The sequence below is a fragment of the Sorex fumeus genome, unplaced genomic scaffold (genome assembly GCF_029834395.1).
Source record: "Sorex fumeus unplaced genomic scaffold, SorFum_2.1 ptg000037l, whole genome shotgun sequence".
Taxonomy (NCBI): Eukaryota; Metazoa; Chordata; class Mammalia; order Eulipotyphla; family Soricidae; genus Sorex; species Sorex fumeus.
Genome location: NW_026606094.1, coordinates 52,719,477 through 52,742,892, shown reverse-complemented (window position 1 = coordinate 52,742,892; position 23,416 = coordinate 52,719,477). Strand labels below are relative to the sequence as shown.

At 37.5% G+C, this 23,416-nt stretch overlaps 1 protein-coding gene across 2 annotated transcripts in view; it reads right to left on the bottom strand.

Moving 5' to 3' along the window:
- Positions 1-20,146, bottom strand: part of PHF14 (PHD finger protein 14) — a 167,474-nt gene extending 147,328 nt beyond the window's left edge. The window contains exons 1-4 of one of the 2 annotated variants that reach the window (XM_056118060.1): positions 19,710-20,146; positions 19,103-19,213; positions 8,817-9,610; positions 989-1,133 (exon numbers count right to left, since the gene is read on the bottom strand). In XM_056118060.1, coding sequence (XP_055974035.1) covers positions 989-1,133; positions 8,817-9,610; positions 19,103-19,213; position 19,710 — 1,051 coding nt within the window. In that variant the 5' untranslated portion in view covers positions 19,711-20,146. The remainder of the gene's footprint in view (positions 1-988; positions 1,134-8,816; positions 9,611-19,102; positions 19,214-19,709) is intronic. The other variant, XM_056118061.1, reaches the window with a different exon arrangement.
- Positions 20,147-23,416: the final 3,270 nt, after the last annotated feature.

The window sequence follows — 23,416 nt, the reverse complement described above, 5'->3', positions numbered from 1 at the left end:
GAGAGCCCAGCAATCTACCGAGAGTATTCTGCCTCCACAGCAGAGCCTGGCAAGCTCCCCATGGCGTATTCGATATGCCAAACACATTAACAAGTCTCACAATGGAGATGCTACTGGTGCCCGTTCAAGCAAATTGATGAACAATGGGAGGACAGTGCTACAATGCAGTGTTAATCTCTATAAATTCTCCTTTCAAGTTCAAAATAAAAACTTATTTCCATGAAAGAAAACTATATAGCGCTGCTAGACTTATAATGTAGCTCTTGCAATAATATAAAAAACCCAAGGTCCCTCACCTTATTTTGCCTACTACCCCCTAGCACAAGCGGCCAACATGGCCGACCCAAGTTCGATTCCTCCGCCCCTCTCGGAGAGCCCGGCAAGCTACCGAGAGTATTCGATATGCCAGACACAGTAACAACAAAGTCTCCAATGGAGACGTTACTGGGCCCGCTCGAGCAAATCGACGATCAACGGGAGGGCCTTTACCTTTACCTTTACCTTTACCCCCTTTTCAGAAATACAACAAATAGTGCCCCACACAGAAATTTACCTTCTTTACGAGGACAAACAGAAAGTTCCCTATACCAATTTCTCTGGAAGTAACCCCCTCATTCAAGCACTTCCGAGAGGAATGATAATGCCCATTTTCGGAAACAATGCTCTTCAATAAAATTGGTATGAAATTACTTCTAGTTACAATTAAAACCGAGATACAATACCATAAAAAAATTCATAATAAAAATTTTCCAATACTCTAATTTTACATAATAGAAGTTCTATTTTGTTTAAAATACATTTAAATAAAAATAATCTGGAAAGCGGTACCTACCATACCGAGAATTTGTACAAAGAATTTAATTAAAATACCATAAAATATTGAATAAAATATCTTAGCATATTACAGAGATACAAGTTGATTTCATTTGCATATGTGTCAATAAGTCACTTATAAAAGGAGATACAACAAAAAGAGGCGCAAAATTACCTTCATGGACTGTAATGCCACAATTGTCACACTGAATTATTTCATCAGCATCCCCGCTATTATCTCCAAGACAAACACAGCAAATCATAATATGGTCCATTTTTTGAGAACTCCAGTTTTGACTCTTCTCAAGAATCAGCGAGTCCTATTAATATTAAAATATATCAAAAAATCACATATTTAAATATAAAGGTAATTTTTATCAACTTATTTAATGCATTTCCAAAATTATACCTTTATCCATTCTTCAAAGTGCGCTAAATCGAAACAGAATACCTTTTTGAAAGGACCTTCTAAGTAGCCTCTATCTAATTTTAACTTCTATGCAAGTCCCAAATCTTCTCTCTCTCATCTAGGAAATGAAAAAGTAGGCGTGCAACTAATAATTCTCCATCTGCTTTACCGTTTTGAATGATAATTATGTCCCTTAAAAGAGGAAAAAGGAAAATTTCATCCACAATTAACTGTTAATCCCATATATGGGTATAAAAAATAAAAAGTATGGTTCCTAATTTGGAAGCTTATAATCCTAACCTGTAAATCCTTTTTATAATCCCTACCAAGGGGAAACAAGAAAGACAAATATAAACAAGAAATAATTCTAGGTAACATAAGCAAGTATGTACATGATGACATAGTTTAGACTCTGTATTTCTTAAATGGAAGAATGGAAGGAAATTCAGGCTACTGTATAATAACTCCAAGAGAAGGGCTGGAGTGATAGGACAACAGGTAGGGCATTTGCCTTGCATGCAGCCAACCCGGGTTCGATTCCCAGCATCCCATATGGGCCCCCAAGTACGGCCAGGAGTAATTCCTGAGTGCAGAGCCAGGAGTAACCCCTGTGCATCCCTGGGTGTGACACAAAAAGCAAACAAGCAAACAAAAAAACCCTCCAAGGGAACCTACATAGATATAAAGACAATTAGGTATCATTTCTATGTATATATGTGTGTGCATGAATATATATACATGTATATGTATGTGTATATGTATATGTATATGTATATGTATATGTATATGTATATGTATATGTATAGAACACCAGCTAAGAAAGGGTGCAAGCTGACTTGTTGGTAAGAGTCACAATACTATATTAATGTCAAGAAGTATCTGGTGGAAAACAGTAATAAAGACATTTCACTAATTTTAAAAAGAAAATGGAATATATAATAGACAAATGTAAAGTCAATTTTAAGAATTTGCTTCCTATAATGAAAATCTTCCGTATTAATGGATTTGAAGTTTAAATGAAACATTAACAAGATACTGTTTCTTACATTTACAAATTAGGTTTAGCATTACATGCAAAAAAAAAAGATGACAATGGAGGGTCTGGAGCAAAAGTACAGCAGGTGGGGTGTTTACCTTTCATTCAGTCAAGCAAAGTTTGATTCCCCAGCACTCAATGTGATCCCTCAAGCCCACCAGGTGTGAATCCTGAGTGCAGAGCCAGTGGCACAAAACCCCAATACACACAGCAAAAAAAAATGGCAAATGAGGATTTTTAAGACCTAGCCAGATTCAGAAAAATAATAGGATCATTCATATACTACAAACGTTGTTTCATACTAACGTTTTTTCATATTTTTATATTCTTCTAAACTCAACCCATATCTAAACTTTTAGAGTTGAATAACACTTGGTATTCATTAATGTCATTTCAATGTTTCCCATATAATACATTAAACTTACACTGATACACAAAATAGTTCAGAAGGGAAACAAGTAGACATTTCTCTTGAGAACCCTAGTATTATAAAGTTTTATTATTTTGCATCTCTTTGTTAAAATACATATAATTTATAGTTTGGGGCTTTGGGCATGGCTAATTTAAAAAATTCCTAAAAATAAATCATGTTTTATAGTACTTGGTGCTGTAAGAAAAACAAAAATCTGTCCAGACTTTCACCACATTAGCCATCTCTAATGTGTAATAGCATTTGACTTTAAGTCAAATAATTCATTTGTTATCAATCAATTCTCACTAACAGATACTTAACATTGAAGTTGTTGATTTTTCATCTACAAAATTCAGAAACTAGCAAGCACCACAAAGGTGGCCCTACTAGCCCCCAGCACCATTGTATCTGGCCAGCATCATATCATGTCTAAACAGTAAAACATTTGCCCAGTTTGCCACCAGCTCTTGAATACTTCTTGGGAGAAACAACCCCTCCCACTACACACACACACACACACAGAGAGAGAGAGAGAGAGAGAGAGAGAGAGAGAGAGAGAGAGAGAGAGAAAGAGAAAGAGAGAAATTAATAATACCTAGCTCGGGGGCCAGAGTGATAGTACAGCATGTAGGGTGTTTGCCTTGCAGTGGTCAACCTGGGTTCAATCCCCAGCATCACATATGGTCCCCCGAGCACCACCAGGAGTAATTCCTGAATGAAAAGCCAGGAGTAACCCCTGAGCATCGCTGGGTGTGACCCAAAAAGCAAAAAAACCCTAGCTCATGAAATTGTTGTGAGAATTAATGAGTTAAAACAGGTCATCCTCTGATATATGTTTTTCTACAAATTCTTTTTTCCCTTTCTCCTCTCTTTTGCACTTCCAGGTGTTTCAAGAAACACGAGTTAAACATGAGTTAAACTGGGGAATCTTCTTTTGAAATTCCAAAACAAAAATTTCAAGTCTCAATATTATCATATATTTTCTTGCAGTAACTTTAAAAGAGACATGTTCTTAGAATGCCATATAAAAAGTTAAAGAAAGGGGAAAAAAACACAAAGGGGTCATGGAGATGGCTCAATAGGCTGATGCATATTCCTGGCATGCTGAGGGCTCTCAGTTTGATCCCTTGCACACCATGACCTCACACACTACCAAGAGTTGCCTTCATGGGCCCCAGTACCACTGGAAAGGACCTCTCCAAATTAACAAATAAAAGCAAATACAAAAATTGTTTTTTACAACAGATTCTCTCTACATATAATACCATTTAGAGGCAAAAAATAAAAACAACACCTATCAAAACTAGTTATTTCTGGCCCTCTAATTCTCATCATTTCAGATTTACTAAAAATGCAATACATAAAGAGAAAGAAATGGAAGGACAAGAGTCTGACATTTTTACTCTAGCCAAGTTGTTAACCAATAGTATATCAGTGGGGATATCTGAATAACATTCTCTTGAGAATCATAAGCTTTCTTTAACAGATCAAATATGTGGATAAGCACACTTATGATCAAATTAAAAGGTTATTTATTATCAATTTTAATTAGCATATTCTCAAAGTTCTATCTTTCAAGTTTCTGGCAAACATAAAGTATAAAATAAATAATTTGAAAATATAAATTACAAAAAAGACAGAAATAGGAATAGTAGATTTTTTCTCCATAGGAATGCAGGAGTTCACCCCACAACTCGTGTGGTGTATGTGTCTGTGTGTGTGTGTGTGTGTGTGTGTGTGTGTGTGTGTGTGTGTGTGTAGTGCTAGGGATCAAGCTCGGGATCACATTCATACAAACCACGCACTGTTGACTGAGATACATCCCTAAGCCTCAGAATATAATAATTCTAATGGCATAAGAGTATCATGTCAGGGAGTTACTTTAGTCAGAATACATGCTTTGCACTTATCAGGTCCTGGGTTTGCTCTCTGGGCACCAGAAAAAAATAATAATAATAATAAAAGGTACCACAGCAATAAGTCAATGACTAATTCTTTTGATTTTGCCCTTTGTATTTAAAGTTGATCCAAAAATCTGAGTAATTTTAAATTAAACTTTCCATAGTCTCCAAAATGTTTAAAGTTTATTTATATATTCCATAACAACACACACATATAAAATTAAAAAAACCAATATATGCATTCCACACAGATAATTACAGATGATCAATAGAATAGTAAATCATGTACTTAAGTAAATTCTAGGGCAGGATCAATAGTACAATGGGTAGGGCATTGTATTGTAGTTGGCTGACCAGGGTTTGATCTCCAGTGTCCCATATGGTTCCCCGAGCACTGCCAGGAGTGATTCCTGAGCGCTGATCCAGCAGTAAGCCCTGAGCACCGCTAAATGTAGCCAAAAAATAAAAAATGGAAATAAAATAAGAGGAAAGGAAATTCTAATACACTTCATGCAACAGCAGAATGAGAGAGCTGGAGAGATGGTACAGAAGCTAGGGTGCCTGCCTTCAGAGCCAGCCCTAGTTCAATGCCCAGCATCTCATAGGCTCCCAAGCACCACCTGTAGAAATTTCTGAGTGGAGAGCCAGGAATAATGCCTAAGCATAGTCAGATGTGGCTCAAAAACAAAACTAAGGGGAAAAAATGAAAAACATCCTATTACTCTGGAAAAATAATTATTGAACCAAGACCTCTGACCAAAAATTTTCCCTCTAAACTTTTAAAGATTCACTTCTCAAGAATCTCAAGTGATTTTTATACCTTGTTACAATGATTTTTTTGTTTTGTTTTAGGGTCACACCCAGTGATGCTCAAGGGTTACTCCTAGATCTGTACTCAGGAATCACTCCCGGCAGTCCTCAGGGAACCATATGGGATGCCAGGGATCAAACCCTAGTCAGTCACGTGCAAGGCAAGCACCCTAACTGCTGTACTATCTCTCTGGCTGCACTGATTTTTTTAAGACCTTAGAGCAATTTCCCTATTTTTAAATGTAATTAGGAAAGTCTGGAGGCCCAAAGAGAAGTGTTGACAAAATATTATATATTCATTTAATGAAAAAACAGATAAGAACTGCCATTTCTCCACACAGCAAAAGATCAATTAATTTAATGTAACAAAGCTTGGTTGTCTGTGATTTATGAATTATTCACTTATTTATTGATTTGGAGGCCACACCTGGCAATGATCAGGGCTTACTGCTAGCTCTGCACTCAGGAATTACTCCTAGTGGAACTCAGAGGACCCTATGGGATGCCAAGGATTGAACTTGGTCAGCTATGTGCAAGGCAAGATCCCACCTGCTGTCCTAGCTCTCCAGCCCCAATATAACAAGAGTTTTTTGGGGGGAAGGTTTCTGGGTCACACCACCTGCTATAGTCCCAAATCCTCTCCAAGCGATAACACCACTGACAAAAGCAAGTACCTACACAGAAAATACAGGTTATCGAATGTCCAATTCCAGAATTGTAGCTCTCACATTATGGGTAAGGCTCTTCCAGGTAAAAGTAAAAGCTACTCTCAGAACACTAAGATTGTTTGCCATTATCACTCCTTCTTTCACAGGGTGGGTGAGGTCTTTTAGAAAATCTGTGACACGGGATAGCATCATCAATCTAACAGCTTGGCTGCCCGAAATAAATTTCATTTTTATAAAGTTCTAAGTTTTAATTTTTGTTTTCTGCATTTTTCTTTTATTTTTTTCATTGAATTTTCACCTTTTTACTTCTATTTTTACATTATCAAACTTGAAATGGTAAATATTAGCAGACATACTTTAACATAATTGAGGTCCTCTATAATATATTAAGGGTAAAAAGGCACTGAAACCAAAAATTTAAGATCACTATTCCAGAGTATTTTAAGACTCTGTATGACAGGGCTATTAAGCAATATAAAAAGGTCTTGCCCCTCCAAAACAAAAAACTAAAAAATGGTCAAATTCCCCTAAAATGTTTCATATTATAAGTTTTTTTTATCTACAATAATCAGAGATCTAACAGCCTGGCTGCCCAAAATAAATTTTTTAAAAAAGAGTTTAAATAATAGTATTAAAAGAAAAATAGCAATGAAGCTTTCAGGTAGAATATTACTAAATGAAGTTAACCTTCTGATGTTCTACATTTCTGTACAGCAGAGTAAAAAGGAAAGCTTGTGCAATTAACAAAAATCATTAATGTAGTCTATCAGAAACTTTGTGATAATTTTATCTATGAAGGGATCTGCAGGAACAGGAATGATAGTGCAGCTGGTAGGGTACTTGCCTTGCACATGGATGACATGGATTTGATCCCTGGACCCACACATGGTCCCCCAAGTCCACCAAGAGTGATCCTGCAGCACAGTGCCAGGAATAACCCCTGAGCACAGCCAGGTGTGGCCCCAAAATCAACAACAAAAAAGTGCTCTGTAACTTCATTTTGGGGGGACTGTTCATTAACTGAAATATATAAAATCCCTTCGTTTACTAGTCTCTTTTAATAAGAGAAAGCTGATCACCAACAATGCATCTTTGCATCACAAAGTACACTGTAGGGTCTTAAGCAATATGTTATATATTAAAGATTTAACAATGTATATAAATGGATAAAGTATATTTTACGAGAAAAATTTCTAAACAAATGAGGATCCTCCCTATACCTTAACATTAAATCTAATCTATACAATTTCTACTATTAGTTAGCCTAAATTTTTTTAACTGTCAGGCTAATAAAAATGAGGGAAATGATGCTGTCAAAGGTAAACTTTCGTAACAGATACAGAACAAGTGCTAAGTACTATAAGATAGACTGGTATATGCCTAAATTTAGCTATTGGATTCTCCAAACCTGTTTCCTAAATTCAAATTAGTTGTATGGAACTCATTGTGCTACAACATTATAAATCTTAAATTTAATTGCAAATCACAATGCTTCTTTACCTGAAGGTAAGAATTAGCACTGACACTGAGGTAGGCAACATTCTTCATAGGAAAGTGGGCAACTTACCAAACAAAGCCAATGTTTATAAATATAAAATATAAGCTTCTGTTTCATCCCTACTGTCATATGTAGCCCCTCACAGCCTGCTATAACTTTGGTAAGAAAATCACCAAAATTTTATTGAAATTTAAAAGGTAATCACTGCTATGTAAAACCTGAAAGCAGAAAAGTATAAAAAAGAATAAAACACAGCTGGAAAATCTTTCTACCAGTTTAGCCTACTTCAATGATATGGGGGAAAAAATAAATGTTTGGTAAATGTTTGGTAAATAAATGAAATCTGGTAACTAGAAACACATTAATGGAAATGAAATACAATTATCAGTTCTACATGTGATGTAACAGGTACATCTACATGTAAGAAACAACTAAATCTCTAAAAGAAAAACATATACATAAACACACAGACAAAGAGACACAAATATGTTTGACTGAAGAGTCTTGAATGCTGCATCTTGGGCCCAATGGACAAACCTAACTTTCAGTAGTAGAACTTCAAGTGAAGAACTGAATCATTACGGTAGTTTTATGACAGGAATGTTTGTTTTGTGAGAGAAATGTTTGCTTTCTTTCACTTCTTTGTGGAGATTTATTCACTAGATATATGTAAACACGTAGCTTTTATTTACTCCCATATAACTAAAGGAAAAATTTGGTGACTATTCAGATGATGGGTGCTTAACTGAAAAAAAATAATAACCTTTAAAATGAACCTTTAAAAATCTCTAAAAGCCTAAGACAATCATCATGTTGTTCATTGTCCTGCTCTAAAATATTCTAAAGTCTACAATTTTATGTAAATATGAACATGACTAGGTTCAAACAAAATAACCTTTATTTTCATATTCCAATGAGTATCATTCAGTAGTCCTATGTAGAACTGGGAAGGAGCGCACAAATTTGAATGGAACACATTACCATTTCCCAAGTCTATAGGTATAGAAATTTTTAAATATATTAACTGTGCGCTCCTTGAGTGCGATGACTGTGAGTTCCTTGAGAACGGTGACAAACAGTAGATACTCAATAAAGACTGGTTGGCCAATGAATAAATGTTAGTTTACTCATTCACTCCCATAGATTTCAAAAAAGCCACTTAATATAATGAGTAGAATTTAGAGAATGAGTGGGTTTATAATAAGTAGGTTTAGAGAAGGATTCCCTTTCCCCAGACAAACAGATATCATAAAAATTGGGTTCATCTACCTCATTACTCTTGCTTTGAGATAGTGTCAGGCTATCATTGGTCAGTTCCTCATCATCACCACTGTTTCTGCTAAGAACTTTACTCTTCTTCTTCTTGCAACCCCCTTCACTGGCAGGACTGCTATGATCTTCATCATTGCCTTCGTCATTCTCATCCTCATCACTCACACTTCCCTCATCTTCATCATCCTCATTGTCTCCATCACTTCCCTCTTTCTGAGATGCAGATCTTCCCTTTCTCTTTACTATGGTGGGTCGCCAATCATTGTCATCTTCACTGTCATAATCATCCATGTCATTCAGTTCTTCCATGGAAACAAAATCCAAAAGTGGCCGATTTCGACGAAGGTTCCACTTTTTGGGTTCACTGACTTGTTCCTCTGTAGTTGCTGTTGTGGTGGGGGCAGAAGGAGAAGTGTTAACAGTAGGAGGACTTGTGGCTGGTGTGCTGGCAGCAGCAGAAGCAGCCACATTATCAGATACTGTTGCTTTTTCTTTCTCCTTCTCTTTCTCCTTCTCTTTCTCTTTTTCTTTCTCCTTCTCTTTTTCCTTCTCTTTCTCCTTTTTCTTTCTAGGTTTTTCTCCATTTTCTTCCTCCTCTTTCTTTTCTATTTTAATTAACTGTTTTTCCGATGACAGTATTTCTTCCTCTGTCGAATTTTTAAGTGGTTCTTCTTTAACTTTAACATCTTCATTTAGTTCTTCCTCCAAAATATTTTCTTCAGAATCACTACAGGAACCTTCTCCACTGTCCTTTGAGGGATCTTCACTTCCATTACCACTCCCTTCTGAATCTGTTGAAAATATGAGAAAAAAAACCACACATATGTAGATACATACACACACACACACACAACATTGACACAAATGAAACCACCAAAATTTGTGAAAAACTTGCAAAACAATATAAACAAATTTAAGTCAAAGGATGGTAGACATTCCCAACCAGATTAAATAAACTGATGAAGTTGATATAATGATTTAGTTAAATAAATTACTAATGAAGATGAATATACGTAACTAAATTAAAATAGGCAAGAGGCAATTTTTTTCTAAAAGTAAATATGCTTTTTTTTCCTAATCGGGAACCTGAATTCAGCTTACTAATGATAGAATATAGACCATTTCCTTTCCCTTAAATTTTATTTTCATAAACTGTACAACTTCGAGCAATGAGCCACATTCAGAGCAAAAAAATCTGACATAAAAAACCCTTGTTTCATTGATATCACTCTTTACCCAGCAAAAATGAACATAGACATTTATGACATCAATTTTTACCATAAACCAAGTCAATTTGAGGTATTAACTACAGAGATGATGACACAATAGAAATGCCACTGAAAATGAAGGTTGCAAGAGAAGTTATCAGTTTTCCTGCTTTTTAGGATACTCTTCATATAGATAAGAGTCACCAAAGCTCTTAAAAAGTTATGGTAATAATTACTGAAACACTAGAATTAGAAAGTTGGTCAATTTTTTAAGAAATCAGTCCATCCTGAAAATGAGCAATACGTTCTAAAACAGACCAAGGACATGAAGAAGCTCATGCAGAACAATAAACTTTTTAACATGTTTCTTACATCATACATAGGGCATTACATGCCTTCTTTACTCTACACACCTAAAAGCTTTCTCATCTTTCAGCAGATACTCATATTAAATGTTAGCAACTAATCATATAAATCTAAACTATTTAGGAAAAGAGAAAATTTGGAAGAGAAAAAACTGTAGAGCAGAAGAAAGGGGGAAACCAACTAGTCACAGTAAGTCTTACCCAATATTGATAGAAAAATCTATAGGTTAACAATTTTTCACACCTGTAGCCAAGAAAAGAAAATTTTAAATGATGACAAAACCTCTGGTTACAGACCATTTTAATTTCAATTAGCTCAACCAGTCTTGCCCCCAATAATTTGCCTGACATTAAAAGTGAAGGAAGTTACCAGTAATTGCAAATTCTTCACAAATAATTGATTAAAAAAAAAACAGAAAATAAAAAAACTGAAAAACCCTGCAAGTAAATCACGTAAAGAAGACAAGGTCAGCAGATGCTGACTGGTGTCATAAAATCTTTATCAATCTCAAGATGATCAGGCAGGTATCTACAGGTTATTTAAGAATATTGTGAAATAACATTTTCATCCTAAACAATCTTGCATGGGACATAAGAGCAATCATGCAAGTTAACAATTCCTCATCTGAAACTTTTGGTGCTTAATGTGTTACAGAATTTACTTTTTTTTCATATTTTAGAGAGGTAGCACAGCATATTGATATTAAGTTAACGCCTCCAGTAAAATGTAAGGTACTGTTCTATGATCAAACACATTTTTGCAGAAGAAGTAAAAATATATACAACTATGATATATAAGCCATATAAAAATAAACTGCTATCAATTCCAGCCAGGTTTTAACACCAAATACATTTGTGCCAAATTTGGAAATATTTTTGGATTTATAAGCATGTGGATTTTAAAAAAGAATGTGAAACCAATGCCATCACAAATAACTAATTTCTTTTTAACTGAACAGTTCTAAAAAAAATCCTTAAAAATTATAATTTTATATCACTCACAATTAAACCCAGTCTACCAAGAAAAGCAAATTCTGATTAAAAGAAAACAAATTAAAACAATTTCTAAACTTTTTTATATAAGAAAATAATAATATTAAGAGCTAGGGGGCCAGAGTGATAGTATAGCCAATAAGGGTGTTTGCCTTATATACAGTTGCTCCAGATTTGATCCCCGGCATCCCATATGGTCCCCCTTAGCACCACCAAGAGTGATTCCTGAGTGCAAAGCAGGAGAAAGCCCTGAGCATCACCGGGTATGGCCCCAACTCATAAAATTAAAAAATAAGCAGAACTGACCAGGTACCATTATACAAGGCTGACTGAAAAACTGGAACACCTCACAAGTAATGCCATAATTAAGAGCTGGAAAACTGAGAAATGGAGTTTTTACCAGTAATTTCAGATTTAAAAATAAATCAACAGACAATAAGATTAACCATGGAAGAAACGTGAGTATTTAATTAAAACTGAGGGTAAGTTTTACAGAATGTCAGTTATATTTACAGTAGTTTTGGTTATTGCCAGAGCCACCACTCATGTCTTAAAGTGAAAAGAGTCAGAAATAGCTCAATAGACATAGGGCATGCTCTGTACCGTGGGGGTCTAGGTTTGACCCCCGGTACAGCATGGTACCCAAGCACTGGGGGATGTGGCCACAAAACAAAATAATAATAATTTAAAAATAATAATAATAACATCAATCATATAGAAGAAAATTAATACTATCTGATAATACCTGAGTAGAAAGCCAAACTTTAAAATTTTAAATCTTATACTTTCTATTAAAATGAGATTTTTCTTACAAATCCAAATGCTAGAGGCTTACCTAACCCTTCCCTCTAAATATAACATTTTAGGGGCCAGAGAAATAATACAGTGGGTAGGAGTTTGATTTGCACTTGGATGAACCAGGTTTGACCCTTATAGTTCCCTCACACAAGTCTGCCATGAGTGATCTGTGAGTGCAGAACCAGGAATAAACCCTGAGCACTGTTGGGTGTGACCCCAAAACAAACAACAACAAAAAAAATCATATATATATTATATATATATCACATTTATCCACATTCCAACTGTAGGAATCAGAAATATACCTCAGATCTCTGAAAAATTATATCATTCTTTGACCTCTGAAAAATAACTTCATCTAATAAGTCATCACTTCTTTTTGTTACGTATTTATTTAAGGAGATATAAACAATGTTCAGTTCCTAACATAGCTTTGAATAACAACAATGAGAAAAGGCCTCTTGTCTATAATTATAATCTTATAGAATACAAAGAAAAATGTTCTAACACTAAAAATTCAAATTATGCCTCTGTGCAAAGTAACAAATTCACAGAAAGAAGGAAGGGAGAGAGGGAGGAAACTCAAACAAAAGAAATTACTGACAAAGATTCAGGACCAGTAAGAGAACACAGTATTTAAGGCCTTGTATGTAGCCAACCATAGTTCAATAAACGTTCCTTCAGTACCCCCTGACCATCTCCAGGTATAGTCCTGGTGGCTCCCTGAGCATCACCTGAGTCACCCAGGTAATACCCGTGCCAAAGCAGCACCAAATCCTCAACACTTTTACAAAATTGTCAGCTCCAGTTGCCCAAGATCTTTGGGAGTAACACGTAGAGTCCCAAGCATCACTTGGGATGCTTCTACAAAAAACAGCATTAGGTTTGGGAAAAGGAGGTAGTTCAACTGATTGAACACATGCTGTGCACACAAGAAGCCTCGGTTACATTCCCAGCACCACATGGTTCCCGAGGAGTGACACATGAAAACAGAGTCAGGAATGACCACTGAGCACCACTGGGTTGGGCAAAAAAAAAAAAAAGAAGAAGAAGAAGAAGAAGAAAAAGAAGAGAAGAAAGGAAAAGAAAGGTGGAGGAGAAGGGAGAACAGTTAAGTTAGAGTCTATAATGAGAACATTTGTTTACATTAGAAAGGAGCCTTTAAAACTGAATTTCTACTTTTTGTTAGTTCAATAAAAGGTGTTTCTCTCAGGATATTGAGCTCAGAAGCAGAGAATGCTCTGCACTGGTTCAACCCCAGGTATCATGAAAAAAGAAACTTTCTCACACATACAACATATCCAAATTTCTCTAAGCAATAACTATTTCAACTACCAAATATTTATTACAGCTTATAAAATTTTAAAATCCTTCAAGAACTCCTTCACAATATGCAATAGCTAAGTTGCTCCCTGAAAAATACTAAATAATATCATTTAATTTTGTCTTACATTAGATTTGCAGTATAAAATATCATCTTTGCTCATCAATTCTAATTATTTATTCTTTCCATTCCTCCATCTTGTGGAGGTTCCCAAACTTATTTAACCTACCACCTTCTTTTCAGAAAAAAAAAAAATTTGCTTTAAATCCACCTGGAAATCTACCTTCTTTAAGCAAGCAAACAGAAATTCCCCCACCATAGCACCAAAGGCTACTACCACCCCCGTGAATCATTTCAGGCCCTTGCAGGGGACAGTACTGTCCACTTGAGGAAACACTGATATAGTTCCAGTCATCAGTACTATATATCAGTACTGATATGTGTATAATCTATATACAAATATATAGAAATGTTTGTATACATATAGATACAAACACAATAGGTAATGGATCATCAATCTACTGATTATTCAGTTATATTCTTAAGGTCACCTTTGACTTAAATCAACAGAACTAATTCTCTATTTCTTATAGTTCTAGCTATGCATCTTGCATTTTAAAGATAAACATAGAGCAGTGATTCCCAAGTAGGAACAACTTTGTCCCACAAGAGGACACAAGGTAATTTTCAGTCCACAGATTAGCTGCTATGAAAGGGTGGAGGGTGTGGAGGAAAGTAGGAAATGATACTATTGGCATTCAGTAGGAAAAATACAGGGATTGCTACAGAACATCCTACTATGTACAGGACAAACCTCCACAATAAAGAATTATCCAATTCAAATACCAGTAACACCAAGGCTGAGAAGGTGACTTAGCATATAAAACCTCATTTTAACCTCATTGCACTTTCCCAGGCTGTTCTCTTATTATTTTATTTATTTCTGAAAACCAAATATAAATGGTTTCCAGATGCCACACTAACAGTTATTGCCTTCCCCACCTACAGTTCTATTTTTTCAGTTCCTAGTGCAACTCTTTCATCATTTAACTGTTCTCTATATAGTCTAAAGTAATCCCATCTACTTTGAAACACTTGGACTACACGTCATCAATCAAGTCGTCTACCATTATTTCAAAGCTTAATCTTTCTAGTAATAAAATTTCTTTGTTAATTCCACATATTATCTGGCACGATGCTTTAAGTAAAACTAGAGATACTGAACTTACCTTGGTCGACCTACTCATTGTTGGGTTAAGCACAAAATAGTACCAAAGTTTCAATCTCTGTCAGATAAATTATTATTTTGTAGCATGGTCTAACTAAACTACAGTTTTATATCTAAAATTAAGCCTTTTCCTTTGACCAAGGGATTTAGGAGGACACAGCATATTAATAAAAGTAATCAACACACTCCTCTTTTGAAATACCCAGCAGATATAGCAGACCACTAAGGGGAGTCTATTTTCTAACCTTTCCCCAACTTCTTGTTCCTTCCTGTGACACCTTGTTTCCTTGTTTCTTATTCCTCCTTATTTACTTCCTGTAAGCTCCCATCCTACCAACTAGCCCCCCAGTCTCATAACGTGTGCCCCCATCTATGTAACTGTTAACTATGGCCCCCTTGCAATATCTGAGAGCCTACAGCGAGTCGTGTGTCCCCCAGTTGATAAATGCTGGTCTATTCTATCCTAAATGTCTCCTGTTTCATCCCCAATCCTAGATCTAAGTCTCAAAAATAAACACTTCAAATAGGCAAACCATGAAATTGCCACTATTTTCCTGATTTTGACCCACAAAACCAGTAATTTCATATGGCATTACACTTTGACAATGCTATACAGGATTATTCTGATTGTCAATACCATAATGTAAACATATTTTTTCGTCACTTTGGGATTCATTAATTATAAAGTTTACTGACTGTCCTCAACTCAAATATTATAAATTCAGTGTAAACTTTTACATTAGAGCAAAATAAAAGATTAACAATTTTCACTTGAACATTTGCTGACTGTAACAGATTTATTAAGTGTTGATAATCACATGCCAATCTCATAGCAAGTTATTTTTTAGCAATATGCATTGTTTTCTATCATCTGCAAAGCATATTAATAACATTATGTTTATCTGCAAAGGTATTTCATTGTCTGTATTTTTATAAAAGCTGAACACAGACATGAAGTTTTGTAGTCAAACTTTCAGTTTCCAAAATGAACATCAGAGGAAACTGATGCACAAAACCAGTTAGCAAAAATTTAGACCAACCAATAAAGCACCTTAACATTAAGTTCTTAGGAAGTCAGCAGTTCAGTCAATAAGACATTTCAATTTAACACAGACTGTTTTGAAAGACACCATAATGGGACGGAAGTTTATTATTTTTCCACTTCCAATTTAATCTCCTATTCAGAAGTAGGATTAGGATTCCACAACTCAGCATGTTTGAAAACCAATTAAATCTAATCCAAGAGTTTCAAATGAAGTCTGATGATCACAGGCAGAGTATAAAAACATTCAGAGGCCAGAGAGACAGCTCAAAGGACTAAGTGCATACTCTGCATGCGGGAGGCCTAGGTTCCATCCCAAGACAGCATGGTCACCTGAGCACCATTGGGAGTGACCTAACCTCCTTAGTGCAGAGGCAGGAGTAGTCACAACACCACCAGCGGCTCAAAAACAAGAAAAATAAGGACTCCAACAGAAAATACTGATAAGACATTACCTCAACTATGGGGGCACCAATGCACCTTCCACAAGAATAAAAAATACAATTCAATTTCCACTGACTATTAACTTTTTATACAAAACCAATTTATATTAAGCTTTGATTCATATTAACATATCAAGAACTACACAGATAATCTGTGACCATAGCAAGCCAGCAGGTGAAGTAAAATACAAGTACAACAGACTAGCTGCAATGACAAAACAGCACAGACATAGCACTTTAAGAATTTTTAAAGGAGAAAGATTTTTAATTATCAGTCTAACATAACTGATCTTACCACTCATCACAAATATTAAATAATAATTCCAATCAACTCTGATTTTAATTTAACAAGGTCAAGAATTTCTATTTACCATATGGAATCTCTTGATACCATAAATTATTTTGAGAAAGTTGCATATGTATTTTACTTTATTTTTGAATTGTTTCAAACCCCTGTGAAAAGAAAAATACCTGCAAATGACTCATTTCAATAAAATAAGAGAAAATATAACTTAAAAGTCAGGATTTAATGTCACAGAGGTAATTAGGGAATACTCAAAAAAAATCAAGTTTTACAGTTTTCCCCATATGCTATTCAAACACACATACCTTTTAAGACTTAACTATTTTTGCCAGCTACTGACATAAGCCATAACAAATTAAACTGTATTCTAAGGCAAAAAATATTCTCTATGAAGGTTGTCATCAAGAGAAGTAAAACAGATTAAATTTATAATTGTCTTCCCTCTCTTTTCTTCTAAGTATCAAACATCAAATTCACTGGAAGATGGGAAAAAACATGCAACTATTAAAAAAAGAATTGATCAAGGCAAATATAACAATTTAGAATTGCAAGCATTCTTAGTCCCACCACAATGATCAAGTATTTTTAATTTAACATTGTATCTATGAACTCTAGAATCTACAGTTTAAAAATAGCAAATTTTGGAGTCAAAAGATAAAGACTGGGGCCAGTTCAATAGTACAGTGGGCAGGCTGTTTGCCTTGCACAAGGCCAAATTTGGTTTGGTACCACCATCTCATACGGTTCCCCGAGCTCCAACAGGAGTGATTCCTGAGTACAGAGCCAGGACTAAGCCCTGAGCATCACCAGTGTCACCCAACATGCAAAAGAGAGAAAGAGAGAGAGAGAGAGAGAGAGAGAAAGAAAGAGAGAGGGAGAGAGAGAGAGATAAAGAATACAGCTGGGGAAGTAAAACAAAGGACTGGAGCACATGCTTTGGCAGGTTCAGTGCCCAGCAAGCATGCATGGTCACCTGGCACCTCTAGCCACCAAGTATTAATAACTGTAGCATCACCAAAAAAGACAAAAATTGACCTATTACTACTTGACTAAAGTAAATTCCTTAAAATCAATACCAATCATCTCTAAAATAATATCTATGACTGAAATGCTGGACAGATGAAATGATTATTAAGACCAAAGAGAATATACAGTGGGTAATGTACTTGCCATATATGCAGCAGACCCCACAATCCCTGGAGCAAACATATGGTCCCCTGAGTATTGCCTGGAGCTACCCTCGAGCACACAGCCAGGAGTAAGCACTGAGCACTTCAGAGTGTGACTCCCAATAAAAGTTTTTCATTATATAGAAAAAAAAAATGTTCTCAATCACAAAGCAAATTCTGCCTATTGATGCTACTGGCCCTTTAGCAAGTGGCATGGTGTGGCAAGATTGAGTCCCTAAAGCTTACGCTCTTAACACTTTTGCAAACCAATGCAACCTCAATTTTTTTCAAAGTTTAGTAACAATGGCCAGAGAGATATAGCTCAAAGAGCTGTGTACCGTGTGTATCATGCTTTACATGTGGGAGGCCTGTGTTTGTTCCCTGACACTACCTGCTCCATTGAGCAGCATGAGAGGGACCCCAAGCACAAAGCTGGGTTATAGACCCTGGGTTATAGGCCCTAAGCACAGGAGATGTGGCCCGAAGCAAGAAAAGAAAGTAATAATAGTAACACAACACATCCCTCCTACCATCTCTATCAGGAGACAAAAATTAAAAGAGAGAAATGTGACTAAGAAAAGCAAACTCTTAAATTTCAAGTGATAAAAATTAAAAGGCTTTCCTTTCTCACTTTCTTAAAATTTCCATCAAAGGGAGCAGAATCACAAGTTTTATTACTCATGCATTTATTTGCATTTTTCACATAAAGTCTCTTAAAATAATCCATGTTTCTCAGAGTTCGGTAACTATAAATTTATATACATAAATATGCATGCATGTGTGTGTATACAGAGAGAGATATACACACATACATGTGGTACAATGAACAGAAGATACAAGAGAAAATCGTATTTTTTTCTTTCACAATTCTCACAACATTAATATGCAACCTTTCAAAAAAGCTGTTTTTAAATTACAAAATATAAGCCTTACACCACAATTTTTTGAAAGGTCCCAATCCACAAGGTCTAGAACCTACCACAAAACACAACTTTTCACTGAGGTTAATCTTATTCTATTACAAAAAATGTGAAGAAAAACAAACTCCCCTCAGAGGTTGCTAATTTGAATAGAAAAGAATATTGCTCACAGTGTTTAGAGGATAATATATTCTGGGTTCACTCGATTTGTTTCCTTTACCCAAGGATAAAAAAAATTTTAGGTTAATTCCTCTCTGGCAATTATCTCTAAGTAGCTACCAACAAAAACAGAAGCCATGATAGGATCTAGTGATGGGATCTTAAGAAAATATGGGGAATCAGATGGACAAAGTAAATGAGATTTATGTGCTTTAACTTTAAACTGGCACTAAAAATCAAAATCGATTCTCGGTAATTTAAAAAAAAAAGTTGGCAAAAAACCCAACTGCAAAAAAAGCTGGGTAAAGGAAAGAGTGAAGAAACAGTTACCTGAGGCATCTCCAACTTTAAAGTCACTGTCATCTGAACTATCATAATCGAGAGCTTCTAGCAGAGAAGCTGCCAAAGGCTTCACCTGCCTCCTCTTGGAGCTGCGATCCACTGTCAAAGAGAAAAAATATTAGACCGTCATTCATAATCACACCAGGCAGAAGGGCAGCGGTGCTGAGAGAAGGTGCAGGTGACACCGTGCAGGGAATTTGTATCTATTACAGTTTTCAGCAAAAGGTCGGTCGGGGGAAGGTTGGGGTGGGAATGCTGGCTAGGAATAAGGGGCGGGTAGGGCGGCTGCAAGGGCAGCTCCAGCCTGACAGTGCAGCCACCGCGAACCTAGGTCAGACAAAATCAAAGCTGACCAATGCTCTAGCATCAACTTGTGAATTTCCTGCAGATCGCTCGAAATCCCTCAAGCAGGCATCGTCACAAGTCTATAGGCGAAGACAGTAATAAAAGCCAGGGAATGCAAGCAGCCGCGATCACTTACTTCGACGACCCGTGGAGGTCCCTCCCCAAAGCCCCCCTGGTCCCGCCACGCCTGACTTCTTCTACAAGGGCTCAGATGCACTTTTCTCCCCGCGGAGGCCTCCCACACACTTACTAAGGAATCCGTGAGGTGGTCGTTTGGAGAAGACCTAAGCAGAGGCTGCGAGAGCCCGAGCAGCGCCGAGGTCGGGGACTGGGACCGCGGAAACAAGTCCGAAGATGCTATTTAAAAGCGGCGCCTCGGACCGGCCTCGGGAGCCCCCGGCACGCCGGCCCCGCCGTCCCCTCCCGCCCCCCGCCCCCCAACCCTCGCAGACCCGGCCTCGGCCGCTAGCTCCCCTCCCCACGGTGCGCCCGACGGCTCTGGCAGCGCGGCCAGCCCTCCGGCCCTGGGGAAGCGATTCCCCCCCGTTAAAACGACTAGAAAAAATAATTTTTTAAACTTTATTAGCCTGCACCAGAAAGCAACAAAAGACCCACGTAACTGACACAGTCCGAGGCCGGTTGCTTGAGACAATAGGGAAAGCAACGACCCGGATACAGCTCGGAAAGACAAGGAAGTGAAAACACTCCGCGAGTGTGGCCCTGAGAGCAGCAGGAGCCGACTGCGCATGTGCCGGGCTCGCCGCGGCACCTCCTCCGCGAGGAGGGGCTTAACAGGGCCGAGGGGAGCCGAGGAGAGCCGAGGGGAGCCGAGGGGAGCCGAGGGGAGTCGAGGGGAGCCGAGGGGAACCGAGGGGAGTCGAGGGGAGCCGAAGGAAGCCGAAATGGAGAAGTGGCCGAGGAGGAAGGCTGAGGCGGGTGGGAGCAGTGTTGGAGGACTCTGCTAGACCTTGCGAGGCTCGCGCCTCCGTACTCTTAATCTTGTCTTTAGTGCAAATCCGTGAAAAGCCAATACTTGTTTCCAATCTTTTTATTTTAAGGATTTCCTCAGAGTAAGCTTCCCGGAGCTGGATCAATAGCACAGCGGGTAGCGCATTTGCCTTGCACGCATCGGACCTGGGTTGGATTCCCAGCATCCCATATGGTCCCCTGAGCACCGCCAAGCGTTAATTCCTGAGTGCAGAGCCAGGAGTAACCCCTGTGCATCGCTGGGTGTGACCCAAAAAGAAAAAAGAGAGAAGTGTTCCACAAAGGGAAGTTTGCTGTCACCCATAAAACCCCAAAACAGTGACCAGAGTGCCTTATCTTCTTACATGTAGTGACGGGGCCCTGTTTCTCTCCCTGTTACCACATGACTTTCAGCTGGGTGTAACGTCGCATATGCCCAGTGTGGCGGAAAAAAAAAAGAACAAGAATACTGACAGCTATACTTAGAAATGGTCTTTCAGGCTATTTCTACAAAAGGAAGTGACTAGCATAATGTCGATGTGGACAATTGCTACAGAAAAACAAAAACCAAACAGAAACAAAAGACAGCCACCATTTGGTATCAAGTGCTTATTTATAGAAAAATTAAGATGAAAATTATAAATACTGAGCCAATAGCCTTTGGAAGATTGGAAAAGAATACTTCCAAACCTAGGATTTTAAATTTCTGATTCAAACTTGTGAAAAGAAAAACACAGCTTCTGTGATTGCTCTAAATAAGGCTTATGACCCTTGCCATTATCACTATGGTGGGGTGGGGAGCTGAATAATTATTTTAGGGAGCTGCCATATGCATTCAGGGATGTTTACCAGGATTCCTGGGAAGTACCCACTGATGCCAATAATAACTGCTTTTCACCCACGTTTCACAACCAAAAATGTCTGGTCATTGCCAAATACTCCTGGGTGTGCATCAAAATCACCATCTCTAAATCCTCCATTGAGAAACATTACTCTTAAAGAATTTCATCTCGTGTAGCAATAATAAACATGTTTCATAGTGTAAGTTGCAGATTTCATGCCAGATAATAAGAATTAGATACGTTTGTTGTCTAAGAAATGGTGCCCTTGAGAATTGGCAGTTGGTGCTCAGATACACAGAGACTTAAAGTAGATATAGACCCTCATCACTTGATTTAGTTCTTTCTTTCCTGTCTATGTTACTTTCCTTATTTAAGACTTTGTGATATGTGACCTCACCTGAGACCATTGCTGTGCAAAAAGATGCTGATTCTCTTCTTGACCATTATTGATTTTCTCATTGTATCTTATGACTAGTAAGAAACAAAGACTCCCATGTGACAAGGGAACTATTTTTATTTTTATGCTGGTAATTGAACCCAGGGATTCAAACATACAAAGTTTGTACTCTACCACTAACTATATCACCTGAATTCAATAGAACAAATTCTGATCCTGATTCTGAAAGAGATCATAGTCTCACTTATACTAAAAATAGCTGCCTTGTGTTTAAGGAGGAGAATTTGGGCCACATCTGTTAGTGTTTAGAATCTAATTCTGGTATGGTACTTGGGAATATCATCTACAGTGCTCAGGGCATCATGCAGTGTCAGGGATGGAATCAAAGTCTTCCACGTGCAAACTATGCACACTTACTTTTTCAGGTATATTGCTGGCTCTGATTGCCTTATGTTTGGTAGCATTTTTTCTTTTGATGTTGTGGAGAAGTGTATGTGTAGAAGGGTGTCTCTGGATGTTGAGTAAACAAAGGAAAAACTCAAAATCTATTTCTACCACTCTTTTTTTTTTCCTGTTTGGGTCATACCAGGTGATGCTCAGGGGTTACTTCTGGCTCTGCATTCAGGAATTACTCCTGGCAATGCATGGGAGACCAAGTGGGATTCCAGGGACCAAAACTGGGTCAGCCTCATGCAAGGCACATGCCCTACCCACTGTACTAACACTCCAGCCCCTACCCACTTCTTATTCCATAGCGCAAGGTATGTAGAATAAAAACATTCCTTGTCTCCTTCAAAACAAGTATATAAGTTATACTGATATGATGGACTTTGATGGTTTGAAAGAAAAGGAAGTTGTGGATTTCCTGTGCCAAGAGACAAGTTAGTTCCAGTAGGTGTACACACTTTGGGATGTACTAACCAGACTCCTTGTTCTAATGCCTATATAACTGTTGTGAGTTGTAGGTATTTATTGTGTGAGCAGTCACAAAGGCAGCAGCAGTACTGGCTTCCTGACAACTCCATTGCAGATACAGTTGTGTAGTAGTCTTGGCCAAATTCCAGATGCAGTAAGAAAAGGTCATGATGAAATTACTTAAGTCCAAAGGAATCATAAATTCACCAAGAAGGGAAAGAATAGGAATCGGATTCAAATTCATACTCCCAACAACAATTCTGGTTGACTTCAAATGCCTAAAATAATTTCACTTTTTACTAATAAAGTGATAAAATGTACAACAAATTATAATAATAATTAATCATCGATTCGCTAGTAGAGCGGGTCCAGTAATGTCTACATTGTGAGACTTGTTGCTGTGTTTGGCACATCGAATATGTCATGGGTAGCTTGCCAGGCTTTGCTGTACAGGCAAGATATCTCGGTAGTTTGCCAGGCTCTCTGAGAGGAGTGGAGGAATTGAACCTGAATTGGCCAGTCAGCCATGTTTAAGGCAAACGCCCTACCCGCTGTGCTATCGCTCCAGCCAGGGCCTTGCACGCAGCCAACCAGGTCAGCCCAGGTTCAATTCCTCCGCCCCTCTCAGAGAGCCTGGCAAGCTACGGAGAGTATCTTGCCCGCATGGCAATGCCTGGTAAGCTCCCCGTAACATATTGGATATGCCAAACAAAGTAACAACAAGTCTCACAATGGAGATGTTACTGGGCCCACTAGAGCGAATCGATGAACAACGGGAGGACAGTGACAGTGACAATATATAATACATAGACAATTTCCTGATAATAATTAATAAAT